At 42.4% G+C, this 25,142-nt stretch overlaps 1 protein-coding gene across 10 annotated transcripts in view; it reads right to left on the bottom strand.

Moving 5' to 3' along the window:
* Positions 1 to 25,142, bottom strand: part of CAMK2G (calcium/calmodulin dependent protein kinase II gamma) — a 117,409-nt gene that overhangs the window by 52,214 nt on the left and 40,053 nt on the right. For all 10 annotated transcript variants that reach the window (XM_084210687.1, XM_084210692.1, XM_084210693.1 and 7 more), the window contains exon 3: positions 11,573 to 11,632. In XM_084210687.1, coding sequence (XP_084066813.1) covers positions 11,573 to 11,632 — 60 coding nt within the window. The remainder of the gene's footprint in view (positions 1 to 11,572; positions 11,633 to 25,142) is intronic.

Genomic DNA, 25,142 nt, shown 5'->3' with positions numbered 1-25,142 from the left:
AAAACACAGATTCCCAAATGGCTCAGTTCCAATGGCCCAAATGCCAGTTCCAAGAGCAAAACTCAAGTACTGGGCTGTCCTCTGTTTCAAACATCTTCCCATGAAAAGAGGATCCCATTTCTTCCACAGGCTGCTGGTCCTGACACACTGTCTAACAGTGTGTCTCCTTTAGTACCATAAGTTCAGCTTTAACACAGTGGTTGAGCAGAGCCCACAACAGGTGCTCCTATCTGTATAACCTGTTGACACAGTTTACAAGAGAGTGAAAAATATAATTATATGTAGACACTGGAGAGCAAAATACTCCTGAAACCTGATTATCCATAATAAGAAAAACAGAGAAATAAAAACAAAAATATTCTTCCAGTTAAACTTTTCTTCAAAAGTATTACAGTACTCTTTGTTTTCTCTCATCAGGGGACCAGTGATGCATGTGTCTAGCAGGGTAGGCTAGACAAATGCACACATCACAAAAGGAGTCACAAGCTGCAGCAAGAGGGAAGTTGCACAACAGTAACAGAGTGTCTCAAAATACAACCAAACTAAAAAGAGATCAGTATTTGCCAAGGAAGCTCATCTCACTCTATTCACCAGAAGATGAGGTGGATTATTTCTATTAGCTGATTCTGTTACCAAGAAACAGCAATTCAAACCGTATTTCCTTCCTAGCCAAACCCTTTTAACACAGGGATTCTTTTAGATCTAGGAAATTAGACCCTGCCAACACCACTCACAGCTGGAGTCACCTGATGACTCTTCCCATTCAAAGATCTCTGATGGATGTAATACAATGGTTAGGTTCATAAGAGCAGACAGAGAGGGGAGTAGGAAAGAAAAAAGAAGCAAGTCAGACAACAAGGCACTAAATCAATTACAGGATATGGTGAAAGACTTCACCCAAAGTTTTATTCAGGAGGAAAAAAAAGGTCCCATCCACACAAAAAAATAAAGAGGTTTTGTAGAGTTCACAAGCACATCTAATTTTGTAAGACTGACAAGTCTTACAGATAACTTTTGAAAAAATACCTTAAAAACCACAGAGCATTAGTAAGCACTGCCAGAACAAATGCTGTCCAAAGGAGCAGCATCAATTACAGACTGGTAGGTAGAAAGCTTTCCAACAAAACCAGCTGCTCAGGCAGGAGAAAGTGTACATCACCACTTGGATGATATTGCCAAGAAGCACATAGATTCTGAGAGGAATAAGCAGTGGTTTCAATATAGCATCTTGATTAAACAATCTTTTCAGCAAGCCACAAAGAAAGCCTAATGGGTTTTTCTAAGTATCTCCTGAATCTGGCACTGCAGTGGTACTCCACCAAGGGTCTGCTACTCAAGGCTGTCCCCACAATTTTAAATGCACACATGTAGCTTCACTGTTAAAGAGCTGTGGGACACACACAAGACAAAACCTAGCTAACTGCTCTAAAGCATCCTTTTCTTCCCTCAGTCTGCTCTCCAGCCTTATCCTCTGTAAACTGATTTACCGTTACAGGGAGCACCTCCCACAACACTGGCCTTTTGGAAAAGTAACTAACAACAGAAAAACAAAAATACCAAATGTCTCCCTTTCCCCAAAACCTCAGATTTGCAGCACACCCTGCAAGTTAGGGCAAGCTTTTTTCTGTCTTGTGTGGGTGTGTGTGCAAGGTCCGTGGCCCTAACGCAATCCAGGGCATTTGCAAAGAGCCTGATACCACACTGAGTGGCTCAAGGGACGTGCTGCGGTTACTGAACCTAACAGCAGCTGTGGATTGGAGTTCAAGCACTTTCTAAGAACATCTGCTGTGAATATTACTTTTCCCTGCCTGCTGTCTTCAGAGTCTCACTGGGAATCTTGCCTCAAGAACAGAACTTCAAGCTGCTACTTGAAAGTGTTCCAAAATCCTTGTGCACTTACCTTTTTTATTTTAGAAAGAAATAATACTGATAAGCTATTATATTAACGAGAGAAAATTAGGCATTTTCATGAAAAACAGCAATGCAGTCATGCCATATGGTTTGCATTCCATGCCTGAAAAAAGTGACCTAGTACAGCCTCAGCTCTGTGATGCCCAAGTGTGATACAAACGAACTGAACATAAGAGGAAAATCTCCTTCATAACAAACTGCACCAGCCTAACAACAAATGCAAATTGCTGCTGAGTCACGCAAAGCAAGGCTCTGTGAATGCAAAAGTTGAAGTGAATAATGAAAAAATCAGAAAAGAGCTATCAAATTTTGTAAAAATCCAATCGAACTACAAGAACATAAGACACTGAAAAGCAACAGGCGTCTCATCTTTAAAAGGTCATATCTATAAGGCTAATTGGTATTGGGGTCACAAACACAGAATATGCCTAGCCTAGCTTTGACCCACATCTCCTTTTCACTCTGTCCAGTGTGCTGAATATTATTATCTTTTTACTCTTACGTCAAGCACAACAGGCCAGGAGGATTTATGCCTGCCACGTAAGCCCCAGGATGAACATTCCCTGTATCCCATATCCACAGGAAACAGCAGAGCAGGGCTGTACAGGGGCTCAGCCCATGGCAGGGGCGGGCAGGCTCTTGTTAACACAGGGTGATTTCTGGCAACCTGTTGCAAGTAAATATCTCCAAGCAAAGAATTTTCCAAAGTTGCAACAAAAAGCAAGTACAGAAGCAGAATTTCACAGGACAATTCCCAGTATCTTCATGCAGCAATCACTCAGCTCTGCTTAGGAAAAGGTAACAAGGGATGAAATCTGCTTACTCCTACATATCAGTGGTCTTTGCCTGTCCTTAGGAAAAGAGTTCAAGCTACAGGTAATCTTGTCTGCTAAATCTAGGTTCACTGGTGCTCCAAAGTGTAAAGCATTTTGATACTAGGGGCACATAAAGGACAGTATCAGCCAACTACCTCTGCACCAACACACATTGAGCGCATAATGCAATATTTAGGGCTCTCAAATTAAGTTGCCGGTGTTGCAGAGCCAATAAAAGACAATGCAGAGGTTCATGATTGTCTCCTGGGTCATGGTAATTGCAACACAGGAACTCTTCCATGCAGCCTTAGTAGTGCAAACTCAAAAGTGCTCTGGGATCTTCTGGACTGAACCATGTTATTTAAACATCAGCCACTCATTAGGAGAAACCACAGCTTCACTTTTCAGCAACTTTCAACCAGACATCAGAGATTTGCCTGTATCACGGAGAAATGGAGGAGGTAAGAGATGCTGCAAGGGTTTATTTCATGCCACTCTGCATACCAGAAGCAGCAGAATAAAACTGGAAGGTAAAATCTACCTGATGTCCTCTTCCATGGATACTCTGCAATGTGCCAGGAGGTACTGAAACTATACACATGGCCCAACAGACTGCAAACTGAGCACTATTGTCCATGGCAGCACAAGTGACAAGTGAACTGAGGCAGATGGCTACCACCCACACTCCCTGCTTCCCCAGCTGCTCACCAGCCTGGACAGCCAAGACGGGAACTGTCCCACCATATCCAAGCCTGGCTGTGTGCCAGGACACTTCCTGCACGCTTCACATCACTCAGGATGTCTGTCCCGCGAGGAGCCACCACCAGCCTGTGACTGCCTGTGAGCTGGGTGCTCAGTTCCCACCCCAGCTGTTTCTCTAATTACATTAAACACGCAAAATTCAGTTGCAGCTGCTCAGGCTGTCTCCTAAAGGACTCTCCTTTTAATTAAAAATTCACTATTAAAAAGCATTAAATTGTGTAATGCAAATAATCCTCTAGAAATCATCTGTCCCAGCAGCTAATGCCCAGCTTTGTCAGAGCAGTAACCAGCAGCAGCAGGACAGTTAGCTAACAGGACACAGCAGGCTGCTGTTCCCCAGCCCCTCAGAAACGTGCTCTCCTTCCCTCCTCTCCCAAATCTGACATGGCGAGGTCAGGGTATGCTGGACATATATCAGCTTGCTGTAAACTCCCCAGGCACACAGCATTTTACACCAACCGCAGTTCCAAAGCTTTGGAAAATGGGAGAGAAGGAAGATTTGCTAACACTCTGCTCAGGTTCAGGCAGAACCAAGCTGCTGCAGGCTCTGCAAAGAAGGGCAAGGAACAGTGGCAAGGAAGTATGAAAAGGCCCACAAGCACAGAGGTGGATTTCCTGTCCCCCTCACCATTGTTCTTACTGTAACCTTTTTAACTCTCCAGCCCTAAAAAATGAGACTAAGGTAGTGCCAGTTGGAAAATTACCTTGTGCACAGAAATTCACAGCCTAGAAAGGAGCTGCAGGGAGAACAGTACCTTTCCTGTTAAGAAACCTGTCTTTCTGCAGAAGTAAAAAAGAAAAAAACCTACAAAGTATTTTTAAAAAACATTTCAGTGCCAACTAAATGCTATTTTGTCTGTATTGAAAAGCTGAAGTTCAGCACACAATACATAACATCTAGAATGCCCTACTTAAACATTAGACAAGCCAAATGAGTGAATTCACAGGAATATTTCCTGCTCTCCTGATAACAATGCAATCATGACCATCCAGAATTGTTATTAATAATTTCCTATTAGCCACATAGCAGATAAGCAAAGTACTTCTGATAACCACTAGTATTATATGAGAGCTTTTTCTAAAAACACACAAAATAATAACAAGCCGACTTCACTGGTGTCTCAAAGAAAATAAGCAGAGAACACCCACTTTATTAAAATTAATAAAATACAGATAGTGGCCACAACAAATTTTAGCTCTCTCATACAATGCTCTGCATCTTGCCATTTCTGCCATCAGGGATGAATCCCTGCAGACAGGTGCTGTGCCTGCCATCCCCAAACCTCGCTGTGTGAATCTGATGTTCTCAGCTCGTGCCTCGCATTGCCCAGGACAGCCACGAGCCCTCGGCACAGCCGCAGGCTCTGCTCCAAAGGCTGCCTGTTGCCTGCAGGATTTGACCAGGGCGCAGCCACCCCCTGCTCCCATCAGGCCTGGGGCAGAGGGAACCCAAAGGAGCCTCTCTCCATTCCTCAGTGCGGGGGGGAAGGCAGAAAGTAGGGGAATCCTCCTCTGATTTTTGCAATACCTTTGAGTGCACAGAATCTGGCCCTCATCCCACTATTTATTTTTTTAAGGGATTGTTTGCATACAGATAAATCTCACAGCTAAACAGAAGAATAACAGAATCCAAATATGTCTCTAGCACAGACCGGAAACACATACAGAATAAATATATCCCCTGGCAAGGAAAAAAATGCAATTATTACTCCATTCCCAAATTGAGATGGATATGGAGAAATGGTTTTCTTAAAACCAGAGAAAAAGCTATAGGAAGAGGTGTCAGTAAAAGAAGAAAATATGCAGATAAAAATAATAGTGAAATAATTAACTGTGAAAATCAGAATGAGAAATGAAAAGGTGGACTGTGAGGGGTTTTGGAGAGCATTCTATGAGGCAAACATGCATGGTCACCCACCTAAATCTCTAACAGTACAGAGACTAGAAATAACAAATGGTAACTTGCAGCTTAAAGGCTCAAACTTTGCAGCAGGAACTCACTTCAGCTGATAGTCTGTTTGAGGGATTTGTGAGCGTTTGTTGGTTGGTTGGTGTTTTTTTTTTTCCTTTGGCAGGGTAGGAGGAGAGCAGGTTAAAGGTATAAGTGCAAGAATATTATTGTTTGACCTCTTGGGAAACTCAGCCACTTGCTGTCCTCTCAGACAGCCCCATGACACTTCCAAGGAAAAGCTGCTCAAAAACTGAGAAAGTCTCAAAGCATAACTCTTACTACAAGGTCTATTTTCCCCCTACTCCACCTTCCCCACAGCATGCCCTCTGCACCAGAAACAGTCCTTCAGCAACAGAAATTGCAGGGCAGCAGATTCAAACAGCCAGCCGTGCATGGGAGCATCCCACTGAATACCACTGAGTATCCACAGGGCAGCCATCATGGCCAAAACACCAGAGAATCCCCTGCATTTTAACTATTCTTTGCACATTACATCCTTTCTGTCCCAAATGCAAAGGCAGTCTGGATGCCTGCAGCCAAATGAAAACAAGGAAATCTGCTGTTTACAGCAAAACACAGCCTACAGTTTTTTTCTGGTTCACTAAGGAAGCAATTCACATCTCTTGTTAAGGAAAAGGTGATAGGAAAACATTCCAAATGGCAGCAGGGGGGAAATACTGAAAGCTTTGTAATCAAGACTAGTACGTTAAAATGAGGAATGAGTGGACCTGAAGTTGTGGCTGATGCCACCAAGACAATAAGTCCAGTATTAAGTCTGCAGATGTGATCCACACACCCTGTTTCCCACAAAGGTTCACTATGAGTATTGTGGGATAATCCAGCTGGGCTGGACACAGAAGCACAGCATCCTTCTTTCTGTCTTTGCCCCACTTCACAGCTCAGCTGTAACCGTAATTTAAGGGCACATAAACTGGAGCCCTTTTCTTATACATATCCATCAAAATCACTCCCATCACTCAGAGGTAGGAGGAGAACAGACCACTTGTCAAAGGAAATAAAATTCAACTGGGTCAAAAGAAATTCTTCTAATTCACAGGAGATTTCTATACTATTTTCTCCCCATTTTAAGTAAGGACATGCCCAAAATTGTGGGTTTGTGCTGAGAAAAGCCAACGGATAGAAGTTAAAATAAAGAAGAATTCAGGTGCAAGCATATTTTGGAGAAGAAGTCTGAAGTAGGAAAAACCTGAAAAAGCAATAATTCTGATAGATGCTGAGGACAGCATTTCACCATTGCTATAAATTCCCGCAAAGAAATTAACTCTGAAGCATTCAGCAGAGGATACAAAAGAGAAATCAGAAAAATATTTTGGCTCTGGCTCTTGGGCTACTACCAACCTCTCTTAAAACATGTGGTTTTATTATTCTAGATCTAAGGGCATGCAGTTCTTCACAGCAATGGGCTGCCATGAGCTGGGGCACAATGACCAACTAGAAGTGCTCAGTTCCAACTATGAATGAAAGATATTCAAGAACTTCTTTTGTACAGTTAGATTAAAAACACCTAAGAAAAAATACAGATCAAGTGGTGACAAATCCAGAAAAGAGGCCCATATTTAGACTGCCACAACAAAGAAAATTTAGGAGAAGGGCAGCACCTAACAACACAGTGGACAAAATCCACACACAGAGCAGACTTCTGCTCTGTACTAAACTAGTCACAACCCTACCTTTGTAGGAGAATGATAGAAAAGACTTTTCAAAACTATGAATGATGATTTTTATTGAATTTTGCATCATTATTGCTTTGGGAAATAAGACAGGAAAGGTCATGTTTAACATGTTTCTGAACTTCCTATCTGCACTGAACAAACCTGCAGGAAGATTCTAGGGTCCCCAGCTCTGTTACTGCTTTAAACCTTTGATAGGTAGCAGGAAGCATGGGGAAAAAAAAATAATGTTTCACAAAGACAGTGTCTGTAGTGGATGAACTACAGTACTTAAAAATCCAGATTTTCAGACTGACTAAAGTTTTCAACTAAGAAGAAGACCAAAAGAGCTATTCCTGTAAGCAGGAGTTGATATTCAAGACATTGTAAGTTTAGCTCTGATCTTAGCAATTGCACAGTTTTCACACAGCAAACCATCTGGCACAACCAGCAAAGCATCTGCAAATGAAGGGTCAGGGCTATGTGTGTTCTTATAGAAATCTGCCTCTTACCAGCAAAACAGGGATTAAGGGGGAAGCAGCTGTATCATTCTCTTCTACATGTTCACAAATACATCCATGTCTAATGTCACAAGATCTATGTCTAAGTGAATCACTGAACACTAAGTTGTTCTAGAAGTGGAATTTCCCACAGAGCCATAACTCCTGCCAACTTCTACAGGCACTTTATCTCTTTATGGACAGTGGGGTTTTAATGATGTTTTCTTCTTCCTCTTCTACACATCCATATCCTCAGTAATGGGTGCCTTTTTTGAAAAGAACAGACCACTGACTGATCTCTGTCCAATTCTGCTGTATTTGATGACCATGGCTGGCAAATGTCTCTCTGGGCCAGAATGCAAAGTTCTCTAGGAGTTGTCAGAAGGAGAAAGAAAAAACTGACATTTAGGGAAAGAAGTCCTTACTCTAGTGAAGTCTGACCAGCTATAATGACACATTTCATATCATACATCCCGTAAGTCAGAAATCAGAAGAAAATTGCCTCAAGTCAACTTTCTTTTGTCCAGACAAAAAAAAAAAAATCCTTATTGCAACACCAAGCTTTTAGGATTACTCCACTGTGATTACCTTGGCCATAATGTGCATCTAAAGACAAGCCAAACACCCAGCTACAGAGCCAAAGCCTGTAATTAGAGCTGATATTTGATGAAGGCATGTTAGGATAACTCAGAAAGCAGTCATTAAAAAAAAAAAAGCAACAGCAAATGGAAATAGCACTTCTACTTTGTATCTAGAAAAATCTTTTTTTTTTATCAGAGTAGCAGTGTTATGGTCAGTTCAGAACCAACTGTCCTGCAGTAAATGCATAAGACCACAAATTCAACAACAGGCTTGCTTTATATCCTGTGTACAGGCAAGAGGGAAAAGCAGCCTGCCTCACAGAGTTCTAACTTTCAGTCTTCTGCCCCAGACTCGCTACAGGCTCAGGTCCCTGTTGATTTGCTGCAACAGAGTCTGCAACAAACACAGTAACAACAAAAAGTTGAAATTGAAAGCAAATGCAAAAGCTGCAGAATTCTTTATGGTTTGTATAGTCTTACTCACATAGCTCACACTGAGGCAACACACTAAGTACTCACTCAGAAGAGTTTACAACATGGAATGCCAGTAACTTGGTGATTACTAACTGCTAGTACACATTTTGAGGGAAGAACCTCACTCCATCAGAACAACATGCTTCCCTTCTATGACAAAATAACAAGTCCAAGGAGCATGGAAGCAGCAATGCATGTAACATCTGGACTTCAGCAAGGCTTCTGACAGCATCTTACAGGCTCTTTCCACAAGCAATTAAGAAAAATTGTGTATTCAGAACTAGCTGACAACAGCGCATACAACTCATTGAAAAAGTACTCGAGTAAAAAAAGTACTTTGATCATTGTCAAATTGGAATGTATCAAGTGATATCTTCAAGAGATTGATGGGACTCCAACAGTATTCAACAGTATTATTAACTAGCTACAGGATTCAATACATGGCATTGTTATCAAAGACCACATTCCTGTGGGAGCTGAAACCCTTTTACATTATCAGAAGATAAATCAAAATGGTTTTGACAAATGTGGAGAGGTGAACCCCCAGTCTGGATTTCTTCTTATTTCTGTCTTTTTAAATAAAGATAAAGGTAATATACAGTCAGTTCAATAGGGATCCTCATTTATACAAGAAAAAAAAATATTTGCTTGCCAGAAGTTGTGCAGAAACTAGTCTGGACCAATAATGTGTCAACAATATATTTAAATGAAAAGCTTCAAAGGTTGATGCACAAAACAAACATCTTTAGTGGGACAGGTGAAGCAATTCTTTCCCCTCTGGACAGCACTGACATGACCTCAGTCACGTCCAATTTTGGGCATCACATGTCTAGAAAGATATGAAGCAACTGGAGAGAGTCCAGAGAAGTAGGAGGGGGAAAAGAAAAAAAAAAGTACTGGAGGTCTAGAAAATATGACATATGAGAAAAGATTGAAAGAACTGGGTTTGTTTAGTCTGAAGAAAAAGACTAAAAAGAGACATGATAACAGTCTTCAAATATGTAAAAGATTGTTACAAGAAAGAAAAACTACTTTCCCCAGATACTCCAGATAGAACTAGAAACAACAAGCTAAGAGAAAGGCAAATTATGTTTTTAATGTTTAACTGACAGGAAAATGAAACATTTGAAAGACTGCCACCAGGGGCTGTGAAAGGATTAAAGGTTTTTAAGTACAAACATGCCTGGAACCAGCCAGGTATAAAAGATTTTCACAGGACTGCTGAATGAACCATATGACTTCTTGAGGTCTTATTCAATGCACTTTGATTCTGTGTTGTAGGCATAAAAATTAATTCCCTTACTCTTATTTGTAAGCACTCATTGAGTTTACAATGACTAGTTTCTTTTCTTAAAAGAAAAACTGCTCTTTCTAGGAAGATGGGAAATTCTCTGTAGAAAATGCAAGAGACCACTGACATTCCCCCAGACTGTCTTTTCCAAACCACAACAGAAGACAAGCACTGCCACTCATTGCAACTGTAGAACTGAACCAGGAATGTGATCTATTTCTCTATCCATGCTGTTTACTTATAAGAGTGGTTTTCCTGTTGTGCATAAGATTTACTCTGTGAGAGGTTTGGAAAGAAAAGATGTAAGAAATTATAAAAAGGAGAGAATATAGAAGTGAAGATCAAAATATAAAGTAGCATCACCAACTAAACTAAGTATAGCAAGTTTTACAGGGCAAATGAAGTGCAATAACTAGAGTTTTAGTCAGTCTGAATACTGCCCAGCAATAAATTTACTGGCTAATATGTTCATCAGTGTAAATTACTGCCAAAGGTGGCCCCTGGTCCTCTCAAGCCATACCTATACCACAACTACACTCAGATGCAAGAAATCTCTTTCTGATTAAAAGCTGCTGCTAAGGAACTTTGCATTAAGCCAGTCCCTGAGCTTGTAGAAACTGCCTGTTGATCACACAAGGAACAGAGTACAGATGCCAGTCCATGGGGTACACTCTAAGGCACCTTTCCTCTCCCAGCCCTTCAGAGCAAATGATTACAAAGCTGAAAGTCAGAACACCAGAGAGATGCCCTTAAAGTATGATCTCTGCTGACTGATTTATGCAAAAGTAATACAAAGCAATACATCATAGTCTTCCCAGGAATGGATATTTAACTGTGGTTTGGTTAAAAGTGGTGGTTTGGTATTTCTTAATGTTTTCTTAAACAAATTAGCTCAAATCAGATTGTAGCTAGGATCCTAGAGGCTTTATTTATTTAAAAAAGCTAAAAAGAGGATTATTAATAGTCAAAGCTTCCATGGTGCTTTGGAACTAGCTAAAAATCCATGCCCTCTCTCTACATTTCAGTAAATAAGGTAGATTTTTTAATGTTGTGCCTTATTTTGCCTCTCTCTTTATTTTTAGACAAACTATTCCCTTTGCTCCAGTACTCTTTTGTTTCCCCCTCCTTCAAAATAGGCAATTCAGTCTTGGTCCCTTGTTTTCAGAGTACATGGCCACTGCAATGAGAGTAGCTGAAATATTAGCATGTTTAAGTTCGGGCTTGTCTCTGAATACAGCATTTAAACTGCCATGTCAGTAAGGGCCAAGGAGAACAAACAGAGGATGGATGTGGAGAAAACTAACACAACACCTCACTTCCATTGCAGAATGTCAGATGAGCAGACAAGAGTCATGCCTCGCCCAAAGAGCAGGGACAGCTCTGCAGGGGGGAGCAGGCTGGAACACGGAACTCTTTGGTGAACGTCTGGGGCAGGATGCTAAGGCATGGGACAGAGTTGGATGCAGAATTTGTCAGAGGGATAAACTACTGAGGTGATTTCAACTTTGACAAGCTGTTGTGAACATTCAGAACACATCTGTCCTCTTACAGCCTGCTAGCTGAGACATATTGCTATTCTTGTCTCACTCCTACCCCTCTGAGCCCAAATAAATTTACCAATATTTGGATGCTTTAGAAGTCGGCAAATTCGAGCTTCACGTTCCAGTTTCTGGTGATCTGAAAGAGAATAAGAAACAAGGTTTTAGGTACCACAACTCTGAATTAAGCTCTTCCTCATAGTCAACAGAGAGAGGAACACAGTGACCCAGCAGACATCCTGAAGGCTGAGAACTGCTGGAACATGTCTGTCTCCCAAAACTTCACAGGCATTTCAGGAAAGGGCTATACAGCAGAGGCTGCACAAGGACTGCTGCTCACACTACAGAGCCAGCACTAAACTGGTAGTGCACCCTTTGATTCAAAGTGAGTAGCTGCAGAAAGGCACTGAAAGGCTCTGCTCCTCCATCAGCTTTTCAAATATGCAAAGCCAGTTCCAGTGAGACCCCTTCTGGGAGGTATCCTTTCTCCAAGGCTGGAGAGTTGGAGGAAATGTCTCGGAAGAAATAACACACATTAAATGGGAAAAGGAACTGCTTCCACTCCAAAGAAACACTGTGAAAGAAGGGCAGAGTAGGAGGGAGAAATACACAGCTTCTGCTAGTGCACAGCCATCACATGAAGCAGAGAACTCTGCCAGCTTCAGTGAACTGTAAAGGTAACCATACTTCAGTACCCATGGACAGACTCGCTGGTGAAATGCTGATCACGCACTTAGAAAACTCCAGGCAAGAAGTTCTGCTCAAATGCTAAGTATGCTTCTTCCAGCCCAAAGGCAACATCAGTTCAAGCACGACATTCATCTGGATTAAAGAAAAATATCAAGGAGAGTAAAAAATGGTTTCTCTTCCCATGTGTGAGTTCAAGGAAAAGAGAAGGACCTAGAACAACTCTGCCTTCCTTAGCCAAGAAGCAGGAGGCTTTTTAGCCACTGAGACTTTTCACTACAGCAGTGGTTGATTCCTGAATTTACACTACAACGACCCCATCTTCTCCTGTGAAATGCTCACACTGGACAAGCACAGATTGACTGAAAGGAACTGAAGGAGACAAAATCTTTTAGGCAGCCCTGGCAGCTGCTAAAATCTAGATGTTTGTGGGTGCAAATGCCTAGAACAAGACAAGTAAGAATGTCCAGTCCTAGGACTTCCCATTCCAGCCATCTAAAGAACACAGCAAAGTGAAGTAGCAGTCCCTGCCCACTCTTGACATTTCCTGTCTAGCAGATCTTCAGCACAGGTGTGACTCTGTACCCCTGTGACACACAGACCTTCACAGGAGTAAGCAGGACCCTTAGCTGGTTGGACTACTCAGCAAATCACTGGTAGGAATGAAGCACCCTTTGATTTATAGGACCCCCACTGGAGACCCACTTCAACTAAGCTGTGCTGCACTACTCTGCCTGAAAATTGCCTGTTCAGCTCCTTGGTCTCTGCATCATCTTCCCTTCTCTCTGTAAAGGAGGCTTTGGGCAATTGTTCTCCTCCCCATGAGCAGAAGACAGACTGAGCCAAATCTCAGCACAGAACACTTTTCTCTCCCAGGCTGGGAATAGAAGCTCAGGGCATTGCACGATTCCTGTCTTCTTTTCCACTGCTGAACTATAGAAAATGTCCCAAATAATACATTATAGGGCTGAGATGTGCTTACATCCTCATCTGCTATTGTTCAGGGATGGGGGAAGGTAAATTACTCCTTTCATCTCTCCTTCTTTCTCAGTCCTGGAAATTATTGTTGTTGTTGCATATATTTCAGCGTTCTGTGCCAGAACCACTCTCCAATAAAATACGAGGCAGCAAGAAAGCCTGGAGAGCTTCCATGCTCCTGAGGCCTTGGTGCAGTGCAAGCACTTTCTCACCTGCATTAGTTGGGAGGGGTGGGGGTGTCTTTGCTTCCCTTTTAGCAGCATCTCTCACAAACGAAGTTTTGCAAAACACAGTAGCAAAGTAACAGACAGTGCTGCACACTCTGCACTCAGGATAGATTCTCAGAGGAGGACAACAGTTTAAGATAAACTATCCACAGCCTGCTTGCGTGCTTTGGCCTCGCAAATTTCCCACTTTCCCTCTCAGCTCTACTTGGAGCTCCTACAGAAGGGGATCCTTCATCTGCTCAGATCACATTGCCCTCGTGCACAGCTATACTTGCTGAGAATCTGTTCCCAAGTACAAGGGCACAGAGAAGCAGGCAGCAAAAACAGCTGAGCAAAGGGGGAAGAAGAGGCAAGAGCTCACCACGTGCTATTCAGCTCCCAAGTCCTGACAGTCAGGACAGACAGCTGACAGGAGCAAGGCTCAAACAAAATGACATAACCATCAAAATGCCATGGGAGATGTAAATCAAGAGCAATTGCTCCCCTGAAATCCTACACCATCGTGCAGAGGGAGGGGAGCTGGCAGGGCAGCTAGTGCTCATGGGCAGCAGCCACACCAGAACTTGTGACAAGAGGTCACCACCCCACACTCCATCCCTCCAGCACCACACAGCCTGGCCGGAGACCAGAGGAGGAGTACAGCACTCCGGTCACAAGGTACAGGAAACTATTTCTGGTCGGGGGGAAAGCATACCACACTCTTCTGTCTCCAGGGCAACAAAACAGGCCAACTCAAGCACAACTCGCAGAGAAAAAGCACACTCCAGCCCTGGGAGCACCAGCCCGCAGCAGTCAGCCGCCACAACTGCGAGCAGTGAAAGGTCAGGCTGGGCGGGTTTCCTGCCGCGAGCCCTAGAGGATCACAGCTCCCGTTCCTGCAGGATCGCTCGTCCTGCTCCAGGCAGCGCCAGCACACGGCCCGACCAGTGACTTGATAAACATTCCCTCACCCCATCCTCAAAGGTCTTCACCTGGTGGCCTTTGGCATGGTGTAAACATTTGACTCTTATCAAATCAGCACCAGAATCAAATCAGTACTTATTCAGAACAACCTGGTACCCAAATGCATAAGGAATAAACACAGAACCTCAATTTTCTACCTTACTCTAGTCTAACAAAGGTTTAGTCTCAGTAGGAGACAAAATATACAAAATTTTTTGAGTCCAGCAGAGCAGTGAATGGGTTGGCTTTAACACTTTTCTCATAAAGGATCTGTCTGAACTTTAAAATGCAAAGCAGTCTTAACTGTATTAAAATAACAAAAGATCCCTTCCTTACCAAGAGCTTGCAAAGAAATAATTTCTCCTCCCTCTGCCCTAAAGATAAAACTTTTTTCTGCAGGTCATTTGTGGAGTGTAGGTGTTCATTCCTAATGCTCAGTGGAACGATACCTCATAGCTAACAGGAGCACAACAACACATCTGACCTACCTTACAGGATTCTAGGCCTGAAACACTGGGCCCATTTCCCACCTTTCACAAAACTGTGACATTCAACCAGTAATTTCCATAATCTGCCTAAAACAAAGTATATCCTTTAGAAAACATAAGGGTTCACATTCAAGAATACAAGTGATAAATAAAGTCATACACCCACAGAAATTACTGCAAATGTTAGCTATCCTTCCTGTTAAAATTCAGCACTGCTGTTCCAAGTCTGAATTCATCTACCTCCTGCTTCCAAATATTGGATTTCATTAAGCTCTTTTCCTGCTACGTTACAGAGCTGTCTAGCCCTGAACAATAACTGATGCTTAAAACTTAAGTACAGGATATTACAAACACTCATCTAATATTCATTCACTGTTTTCCAGCCAAAAAAAAATAATCTTGCTATTTGGAAAATTATTCTATCTGCAGGCTGAAGCAATGAGTATCTACACAGACAGGAAAGTGCAGTCTATGTATCTCTTTTGTAGCAAAACTTAAAATGTAAATGCTTAAGAAGATGGTGCTTAAAAAAAAGACAAAACTTACTTGTGTTTGATACACAAACTAAAATGTGAATATCTATTTATCTTTATCAGTCCTTTATATAGTATGATTTTTGTATCTCTGTTCAGCATGTAAACCTACATTTAATTCAAGTACCTTTAACATCATTGCTCTGCAAACATAGCATTGTCATTTTAGACATTACCGCTGGGTTTCTTTAGAACATAACTGATGAGAAAATGCCTTTTAAAAGAATTGGCATTTCTTGGGGATGGCTTTTGATTTTGATTTACTTAAATAGAAAACAAGAATGGCTGTGTTAGCATCAATTGTAAGAGTTAAGGACCTATAAAAATGAAACTGCTGCATTTTACACAAACATGCAGTCCACTCACTGAGACAGGACTCTTCATGCACATGGATGGACAGAAAATGCTGTGAACAATCAGTAAAAAAGTCACTGCTGTAAGAAACTCTAACTGGGAAGGTTAAAACAACAACCCTGCCTGAGTACAGAAGACAGCAGACCAAAACCAATCATAGTTTGTCCTGATTTTCCACAATGCATTAAACTTCAGCAGACACGCAGGATAACTTGATGCTAAAGAAATCCGACCTGGCAATCTCCAGCAAGAGCGTGGAATATAACCGGTTTTATACTGATGCACATTTCTTACTCTTTGCTAAGAAAATAATTTTATTGTCTGACCAGTTCTATATGATATCCCAAGGATGCGGCGGCAGAGATGGCTGAATAACATGAGACCCATTTTCTAGGCTCTATTTTTCTTCAGGGAAACAGTTCCAGTTTTCTACTCTAGCCACTACATGAATGACTGCTTTGCAGGAGGTTCATCCTCACCAGGTCTTTCTCCTCCAAGGGTACCCAAGACCCAGAGAACAATTTCAGACACAGAGCAGAGGATATCTACAAATCCCAGTAGTCCAGAGCTGCCAAGTGAGAACATTTACATAACAATAACAACAACAACAAAAATATGAAGAAAAAGTTCACTGTGCCTAATCAGCCTGTTAAGAAGCTGTGTGAGGAGAAGGGGCTGCCAGGGAAGCACAGGGAGACCTGTCTGCATAGAGCTGAGGTATGCTTGTGAGAGGCAGAGCCTGAAGAACAACACCTACCATAAGCCCAAAAAAGAGATCAGTCCCAAGTAGGTGGGGTGAGGGCCAAACCTGAGCCAGAGAGCAGGAGGAGCTGGTTAGGTGTCAGGTGCCAACACTGCCACCCTGCACTGGCAACAAAGTAAGAAATCCTCCTGACTTCAGGCAGAGCTGTGTTGCCCTGAGCGACTCCTGTCCCCAAGAGATGCACAGAGGGCTTCTGCTTCAGCTGTGGGCTGCTGCCAAGTGAACACGCTCCAGCCACAGCTTTTCCATAAGCTCCACAAAGGATCACTGGCCAGGGAGGTTGAAAGAGAAGAGCTTTTTTTGAATCCCATCCCCCTCCACCTGCCCAAGGAACACTGAAATTTATTTATTGCTTTAGGAAACAAATGTGAGCAAAAGGACACCTGTTTCAGGTCATTCTCTCTTCTGGCAAGAGGAAGTAGAAGTCAGCATTAAAAAGTCATTTAAATACTGGACAAAACAATTATTGACATACACCAAGATTTAGCAGTAAAAGTGATTAATTTCACACCGACCAGAAAATAAGAATTAAAAACTTAATTCCAACATACTTTCTTTAACAAGCATTAGAAACACAGTACTGTTTCAAAATGGTTCCCTATGGAAAGGACTACATCTGCTGCAGCATTTACTGGCTAATTTTACCTAACCATAGTGTGCTGGTTCTATATATATATATATATATATATATAAATTATTTTATATATTTTAATATATTTATATATATATATTTATACTGAGGTCTTGTGGCTAAAGCTCACTCTTTATTTAGTACACCTGCCTTAAGAAAGGAAAAAGATAAAGGAGCAGGGGATAACTTTTAGCAGTCTAAATTTTAGCCACTTTAGTGGAAAGGCAGATTCTTTCCTAAAGCAGTAAAAAGAAGCATCAAGAAAACCAACACTTCGATGTGAATCAGCTCTGTGATAAGAATCTATGTCATGAAGAAAAAAACTAGTGCTCCTCCCATTACAAATGCATAATCTTTCTATTCTCAGCTGGAATATACAATCTGGGTGCTCAATACTGCAGCCCACCTGTCTTCATCCTGCATTAGGACCATGCTCTGTCCTTGCTGTTAAAGGAGGCTTACAACTATCATTCCTGTGGGAACACATTCTAGATTACATTTCTGAGAATGGGAAGAGTCCGGAAGAAGAATCAAACTCAAAGCAATAAATTCAGTTTGATTGCTGTCATCATGCCAATTCCGGGAGATAGTCAATTGGTGCCAGCTGCTAAGATATCATTTGAGTTGCTTCAAGACAGAAATCGAATTTACATTAAATACATTTTGTAGTGTGAGACTAGTCTGAACCTACAGGTTCCTTCATACTTGTTTAAATTTAAACTTCCTCTCTGAGACATTCCCAGCTAAAGTGAGTTAGCTCCCTCATCCTGCACTTCAAGACACAGACTTCTCCCCATATTCTCTCATTTTTTCCAGCAAGACTGTACTACAGAACAACTGACATGTCTCAGCATTTGCAACAGGTAGCAGAGGACAGTATGCCATACCAAACCACCAACTTAAACAGGGATAGTAGCAAGTCTCAAACTGACACCACTTCCCCATCTGCAGAATTAGTAGAAACAAACATAAAAAATCATCCTAAGCCTTAGGAATGACCAGAGGTTCCCATTGATTCAGTATATCCTTTCTGACAAGAGCTAAGAGCAGATGCCTAAGAAAAAATGCAAAGAATATAAGCATATAATGACCCCTTCCTGTCTCCTTTTCATTTCAGTGTTTCTACACTGCCATTTCAAAGACCAGCTAAAATTAATAAATCTGTAGCAGCATACTACTGCCATTGCAGGTGACATTTCTGAAAGCAAGTCTGTTTTCCAGCCTCTCAGTGCAGAATGATCCCAGTGCCACCATGTCCCAAGTGCAGAGGGGCTCTCACACCCAAACAGCATATCCAGCACCTCTGCAGTAGCAACTGTGCAAGAGTCACAAAGTCACCAAGGGGAACACGTCTGGAGCCAGCATGTGAAGATGAAAGAACCAAGATCTACTTTCTCAGCCAGTGAAAGCTAGAGAAACAGGACAGTGGCAAAATCCTCATCTCTTGCCATCAGCTACAGACAGAAGGAGGAGGTTCAAGTGCCAACATGACACAATAAACAAATATAAGATTTCTTTTAAGAAATGCGGGCAAACATATTTTCTGAAAGCCTTTCCTCCAGTAAAACCACTAACATCAACACCTTGCAACAGCCTTTTCCCATGGTCTCACTACTTCCCAGAAACAACTCCTTGTGTAAAAGTATAATATGACCCCTAACAGTACATATACACACGGATCTTAAAGACAACCTTAAGTCCACATCGTTGGTCACAAGCTCTGTTTACACACACCAGTATCTGTGAACCCCTTGGTATTACTGTACTGAGACACCAAAACAAACAAATTAAAAGAAACAACCTACATAAACTTAGCACAGTCTCTACTTTTCTGTTCAAGTAACACAGAAATTAGACTTTGAACACCACAGAGTAGAAATCAAGATGGTTCAAGTAATTCTATTTCTATCTCAAATAAGCACCCTGAAGAACGGGCTCTCTTTTCTGGCATTTCATTACCTTGTACTTACTTTGCAAAGATAATATGACTGAAGGCAGACATTAATATGTATACAACAGTGGCCAAAGCAAAAAAGCTATTAAAAATACCTAGAACAGAGGAATCTTATTTAAAAAGTCATAGTGTACAACTTTGGCATTGCACTTTCTACACTTGGTGTCACTCAAAGCTGCCTTTTCTATTCACATGTATATTTCTCAGTTTATCAGTTAACAACCTGTGGAAAATTTTGCTTTGAATTATCCAGCAGGTGGACCTGGTAAGAGAAAGAGAACTCCTATCCACTTGTTTTCAACAGGAACACATACCCTGAGTATTACCTACTGTACACCCTACAAAGCAAACCAGCAGCACGCTGCTGTGCACATTAAGAGGAAGTGGGGAGCTTGGGCTCTCACAGCCACCAGCAACTTTCCAGGAACTTCAAGAACCAAAGGAGGTCAAATTAGTGAATCAGCACAGCCTCACTGCTACAGGTGAGAGTGATCTCTGTCACAATTAATGATGTGAGCAGATTAAGTGTGCTTAAGCCTAACATGCCATTCTTTGCCTACAAAGGCACGGATCAAGTCATATTGTGTGTTTCACTATCCCAGAGAGTATGATAACCAGGTTCTGCAGGTTCTCACCTCCAGAAGATCCCACAGTTTGATCAAAGCCAGCACTACAAAGTAACATGAAATACAACTGCATGGGCATTCAGGAAGGAGAGGGAGCAAGCACCCAGCCATCCACTGCAGACATAGTCCTTGGCTTAAAACTTGAGATAAACTCAGAATCTGGGCAAGGGAACGCCTTCTGACCTTTCTACGGCACTCATGGAAGCATTTTGTAAACCCCCCTCATGAGACATCCTTCCACAACACACACTGCCCCCTCCCCATTAGCCAGAGGCTCCTGCAGCCCTGCTCTTCAGGCTGTTTTAAAAGCTTTACTGTTCCCAGTCTTACTCAGCAAAGTGCAATGAGCCAAGTAGAGCCCAGTGGATTCAGCTGGAAGCCCTGGTCTCAATGCAGCCACTGACAAATGAACCAGCAGCATGACTGCATTAGGAGAGTGGAGGATACCTGCCTACAGAACAACTGACAGAAGCCAAAACAGCACTGAGACCCCAATTAGAGTCTTCAATAAAATCTGACACGACATACATGCAATCTCATGCACGAGCCCTGTTTGTGGTCCACACTTCTCAGGGCATATCAGTCTCTCTTGCTGGCAAGATAAACATCTCTCCATCTCCCCAGTCATCTTTCCCATGCTGCCAGTGGGATATACAAGGCCTGTGCCAACTCTGCTTTATTATTATCTGCCTTTCCCATCAAATATTTACTTTAGTTGCTAAAAACCAATGAAGAATTTCCAAGAGCCTCTGACTTGAATTTCATTCCTCCTCTTTTTTCCTGCTAACCATCAAGTTGATTTCATGTCAACACAATGGAGGAAAGTCATAGAAGGAAGTATCTTCCAGGGTTGGTGGTGAATGGGTAGGAAGGAAACATTTCAGCTCACAGGTTGCCTGCAAAGCTCTGTGCTAGATTAACATCTACAGACATAAATTTGGTACCTACAGTCTACCGCAATAATTAAGAATTCTACAAACTGACCATTAAAATTACCCATCATTCACCAACTCCAAGGCTATGGCAAAGAAGGCCATTTCTTGTTTTACAAACTTCTTCCTTGCTCAGGGTGGGAAGGAACACAAGGAAAATCAGTGCTGCAGTGGGAGGTACTGGCAACCATTCCCACAGCAGCAGATTGTAGCTCCCCTCTAAAAGAATACATCCTCAAGCTGACAAGAACAAAAATGCAGCCACCTTCCTCCTAATCTGAAGCAATGAAGATCACCAACCACAAATTCTGTCAGGCTGATAGAAGCACAGCAAAGGGCATGAATATTATCTGTCGTGGCCAGGAGGCATTTGTGCACCCATCACAGCCCTGACACAGGAAGAAATGTGGTGCAATTGCACACCCCCTAAGAATGGTGTGATTGCCCTGCTGGCCAGCCTGGCACATTGGGGCATTTGCTTGAAGGTCCCCACTAAGTGTGAGATGAGCATAATAGCTTATTTTAGCTCTTCTTGGGCATATTAGTGTAATTTTAAAAGCTTTCAAAAGCCTATATCTCAGAGAAAAGAAGGACTGTGGGGTACACAACTAGCGAAATGAATGAAGTTTTCAAAACAGAAGACACTGAGCTCCCCAACTGTGAGTGGTCAAACAAACTTCCCTTTCTTACTCCAAACCAGAGCAAAAATGACTACAACTCTCTGTCACAATCATTTCAGACTGTTTCTTGCAAGAAGACCATCAGTTCAGAGCACTTGTGCAGCCCAACTCTCAAAGCACAGCCCCCCACACCACGTGCAGAGCCCTCCCTTTCCTTGTGCCTGCCCCACCACATGCGCCCACCTCCTTTCCCCGGTAAGACTGTGGTTCAGCACATTCTCCTCCATTTTGCCTCCCCAGCTTGCACTTTCCTGTGCAGCCCCACATCCCCCCACTTTCAGCAACTCAGCAGGGAGACATCCCCGATCCTTTTGATGGCAGCCCCAGCTGCACACAGGGCAGCCCCAGCCCAGCTCTCCCAACCCTAGTTTCCCATCTGCAAGGGCACCATTTTTTTTTTTAACTGCATTTTACAAGTAAATCACGTGATCAGCTGCTAGTTTGGGCGCAGAGCCAAGAAACACTGCTGTATGGGGGAAGGGAGCTGATGTATTTTTTGTTTCATGTGACCAGCTTACCAGAACTTCACTAAGGCCAAGAGCAGATCCTCCACCCACACCCCTCCTTTACCACAGCCCCTTCCCCCTGACACTCTCACAGCAGAGGTGCAGAGCAAATGCACATCAGGAAAATCAGGCAGCTCACATGCCTACAGCCAACCATCAAGTCCAAAAAGAGGTTGGATACCAGCTTTGCATCCGAGCGGATCCACTGAAGGCAAACATTCAAGGAGCTCATCTCTCCCACAAAGGTTCTGGCTCCCATACAGAGAAAGGGAGAAGTTGTGGGTTAGGAGACGCTGAGGCAGGAGGCTGCAGCACCAATGCTAACTTGCACAAACATACCACAATATTTTGGTTAGAAAGTTGAGGGGGAATGTTTTAGATCCAAGAGGCTGGCTCTAGGATGCATGCTTAAATAAAGAGCATCCCATCATGCTCTCACAGACACATGTAGAGGGGATAAGCGATTTTTCAAAAAAATACACAGTCTAAATTTTAGATGGGTTCCATATGCTTTCTAGATGGACAGGATAATATGCATGGCAGCATCTCTTAGCTCACACAGAGCTGTACAATAATGTATTTCCTTAGGTGCCCTTTAGACATCTCTCTTGAATTGCCCCTAAACCTACACAGCACAAGCAGAGATTTGGGAAAAAAGAAATTCTGGCAAAATTCTAAAAGACAAATAATTAAATGGTGGGGAAAAAGAAGTTAGAAAAACAAACAAAATATGCAAATAAATTAACAACTACTTCCATAGTATCTTTTTTTGGAGAATCTCTAGGTGTCTAACAAATATTACTCCAAGGCCAGAAAACCCTTGAAGCATGAGGTTTCTATCTCTACCTTTAAAGAGGTGGAGAAGAAAAATAGAGGTACTGAAACCAGAGAACATGTCAGTGACAAGTCAGTGACCAAACTCAGATCTTTGGAATCTGAGCCTTTTACTATGCTGGTTTTTCATCCCTCTGCAGAAAGAGAAATGAAGATAGAAACAATGCAGTTCAGATCTAATGGATTTTGAACACTCAAAGCAAAAACTGATAGGGGCAGCATTAGTACGGCTGTGATACCTCATCATGTCTCACTCTGGGAAGCATGAAATCTGACTGGCATGCTAGGACCTAAGGAATTTTTATTATGAGGTCTGGTGTTCAGAATTGGAAAAAAAATATTTTTCTTTTTAAAAAACCCAGATTTAGTCTCTTTGGGAACTGCCACCCAACAAAGACTGCATTGCATTTGACAAGAGCACAGCCTGAAAATAGCTTCCTTCACATGAAAGCTCCAGATTTGGACAATCTGGTACGCACAACAGCTTTAAAGTGGTCACCCTGTTCCATTACCATGCTTGCTTTCAGATTCTGAGGGAATGAGGCACCTGACTTGCACCTTTTTCCAAAAAAGCAGCTGTTATGCTACAGTTTTGATTTATTCTCTGGCTAAGTTAATTTCTTGTTTTGACCAATGTTTAATGCTCCTGGCTAGATCAGTTTAGATCTTGTTTGTTTAATGCTCCTGGCTAGATCAGTTTAGATCTTGTTTGCCTGGAGGCATTTAATGCTGCTACATTACCGTAATACCAATTTTAAGGTCATCTACAGCTCCCCCACACCAAGTCTTTTGCTGTGATTTCGATCTAAATTATGTGGTACATTTTGGCATTGAATTGCACAGCACCATATCAAGTCAACAGATACTTACTGAATCTCAAGAGATGGTCAGATTTGCTGATTAACAGACAACACACCCAGAACATTCTCACTGATGGAGTCTACCCCGCCACAAAGGAAGACTGAACATGAGGGATTGAAACTGTAGCCCTCATGTTATCTCAGAGCAGACAGCTCTGTAAATTGCTGCCTATCTGAGGCAAAAAATGAGAGGAGAAAGGGTAGTGTGTCACAAGGAGAAAGAAAATGCAGTGAAACAGTTATTAAAGCACTAACACTGATAGCTACAAAGGAACTTTCTCTGTTGAGATTCAGTTTTAATGAGGTGGCGGTTAAGATGTCAAGCCAACATGTCTGAAGACTAAACCCTACTTTGTCTACAGAACACATAAATGAGAAGAGTGGCAGAAAAATCTTCTCCACATTACCCACCAGGCAGCCTCAGCTTTGACCTAAAAGGAACACTTCTGCCCTACAAATGTTATTTCCACAGAGTTTGAATTTCAAATAAAGACAGCAGACCATGGTGTTGTCTATGGCCAGTGCCTGAGGAGTCTTCGCAGTCCAGTATGAGCTACATGGAGCACACAGGTAGGCTGTAGACTGCAGCACTCCTTGGAAGAACAAGCTTCTGAACAGGCACCACTCATAGCAGACGACACAGAAAAAAAAAGTGTCCTTATACTCATTTTTTTTGCCATATCTACCTGGACAGCTGGTCTAGCAAAATAAGAATTGGGATCTTGCTCATCCCATCACTAAAGCTGCCATCTTCATTTCAAGGGGAATGCTAGCAAAGACCACGATCCCTGCCCCTTCCTAAGCCTCTCTCCTTTTCTTCAGTTCTTCTGTAAAGAAGTGTATCCAAATAGTGCAGTCCTCCAGCACAGCAGGCAGAGGACAACTACAAGTATATACTGTGAAGAATACTGCTGCAGCCTCAGCACAGAAATACATAGCTCACAAGCTCACAGACAGCTGGGGAACTTGGAAAAAAGCAGTATGGCCCATTACCTAAAATAAATAACTAACTAACTAGTCACTTGTGCTGTAGGACTGGTCTGTGCAGAAAAAGAGGTTCCTGGGTTCCGTGACCCAGCAGAGGAGGGGAGCAGTAGCAGAGCAAGCAGCAGTGTTCAGGACTTAGGGACAGCAAGCTGCTCCCAAGCTGCTTATATCTAACACAGCCAGGATCTGGAGTGACAGCAGCCAGCGGGCAGGAAGGCCTAGAAAGTGTGTGCTCCAGGCCCTGGGAAATGCAAGCATAAAATGTTCTTCTAAAAGAAAAACATTAACGGCACTTGAAGACAGGAAGAGAGACAGGAGACAAAGACAACTAAAGAAGTGTCCAGAGGGAAGACAAAGCCACGTGTATGGAGCATGGGAAGGACAGAGAATCCACCAAAAGGGGCAGCATAAGGAAAATGGGATCATGTGAGATGAGTAGGCCCAACTGAGAGATGTGATTTGTTGGCCTTGGTGAACAGGAGCAAAAGGCAGCACAATGGCTGCCCAGGGCAGGCTGCTCTCCTTCATGGGCCATAACCCTCAGCAGCCTTACTGACCATGTCACTCACAGTTCAACAGAAATTAAGTTTGGCAACTTCTGATTAGTTAAGCAACTGTTATAATCATAAATGAATCTGGTTTTCATTTTACAATTATTTAAAGAATT

The sequence above is a fragment of the Fringilla coelebs genome, assembly GCF_963513975.1.
Source record: "Fringilla coelebs genome assembly, chromosome: 8".
NCBI lineage: Eukaryota > Metazoa > Chordata > Aves > Passeriformes > Fringillidae > Fringilla > Fringilla coelebs.
The sequence above is the reverse complement of the archived record's forward strand: the minus strand, read 5'-3'. Positions and strand labels throughout refer to the sequence as shown.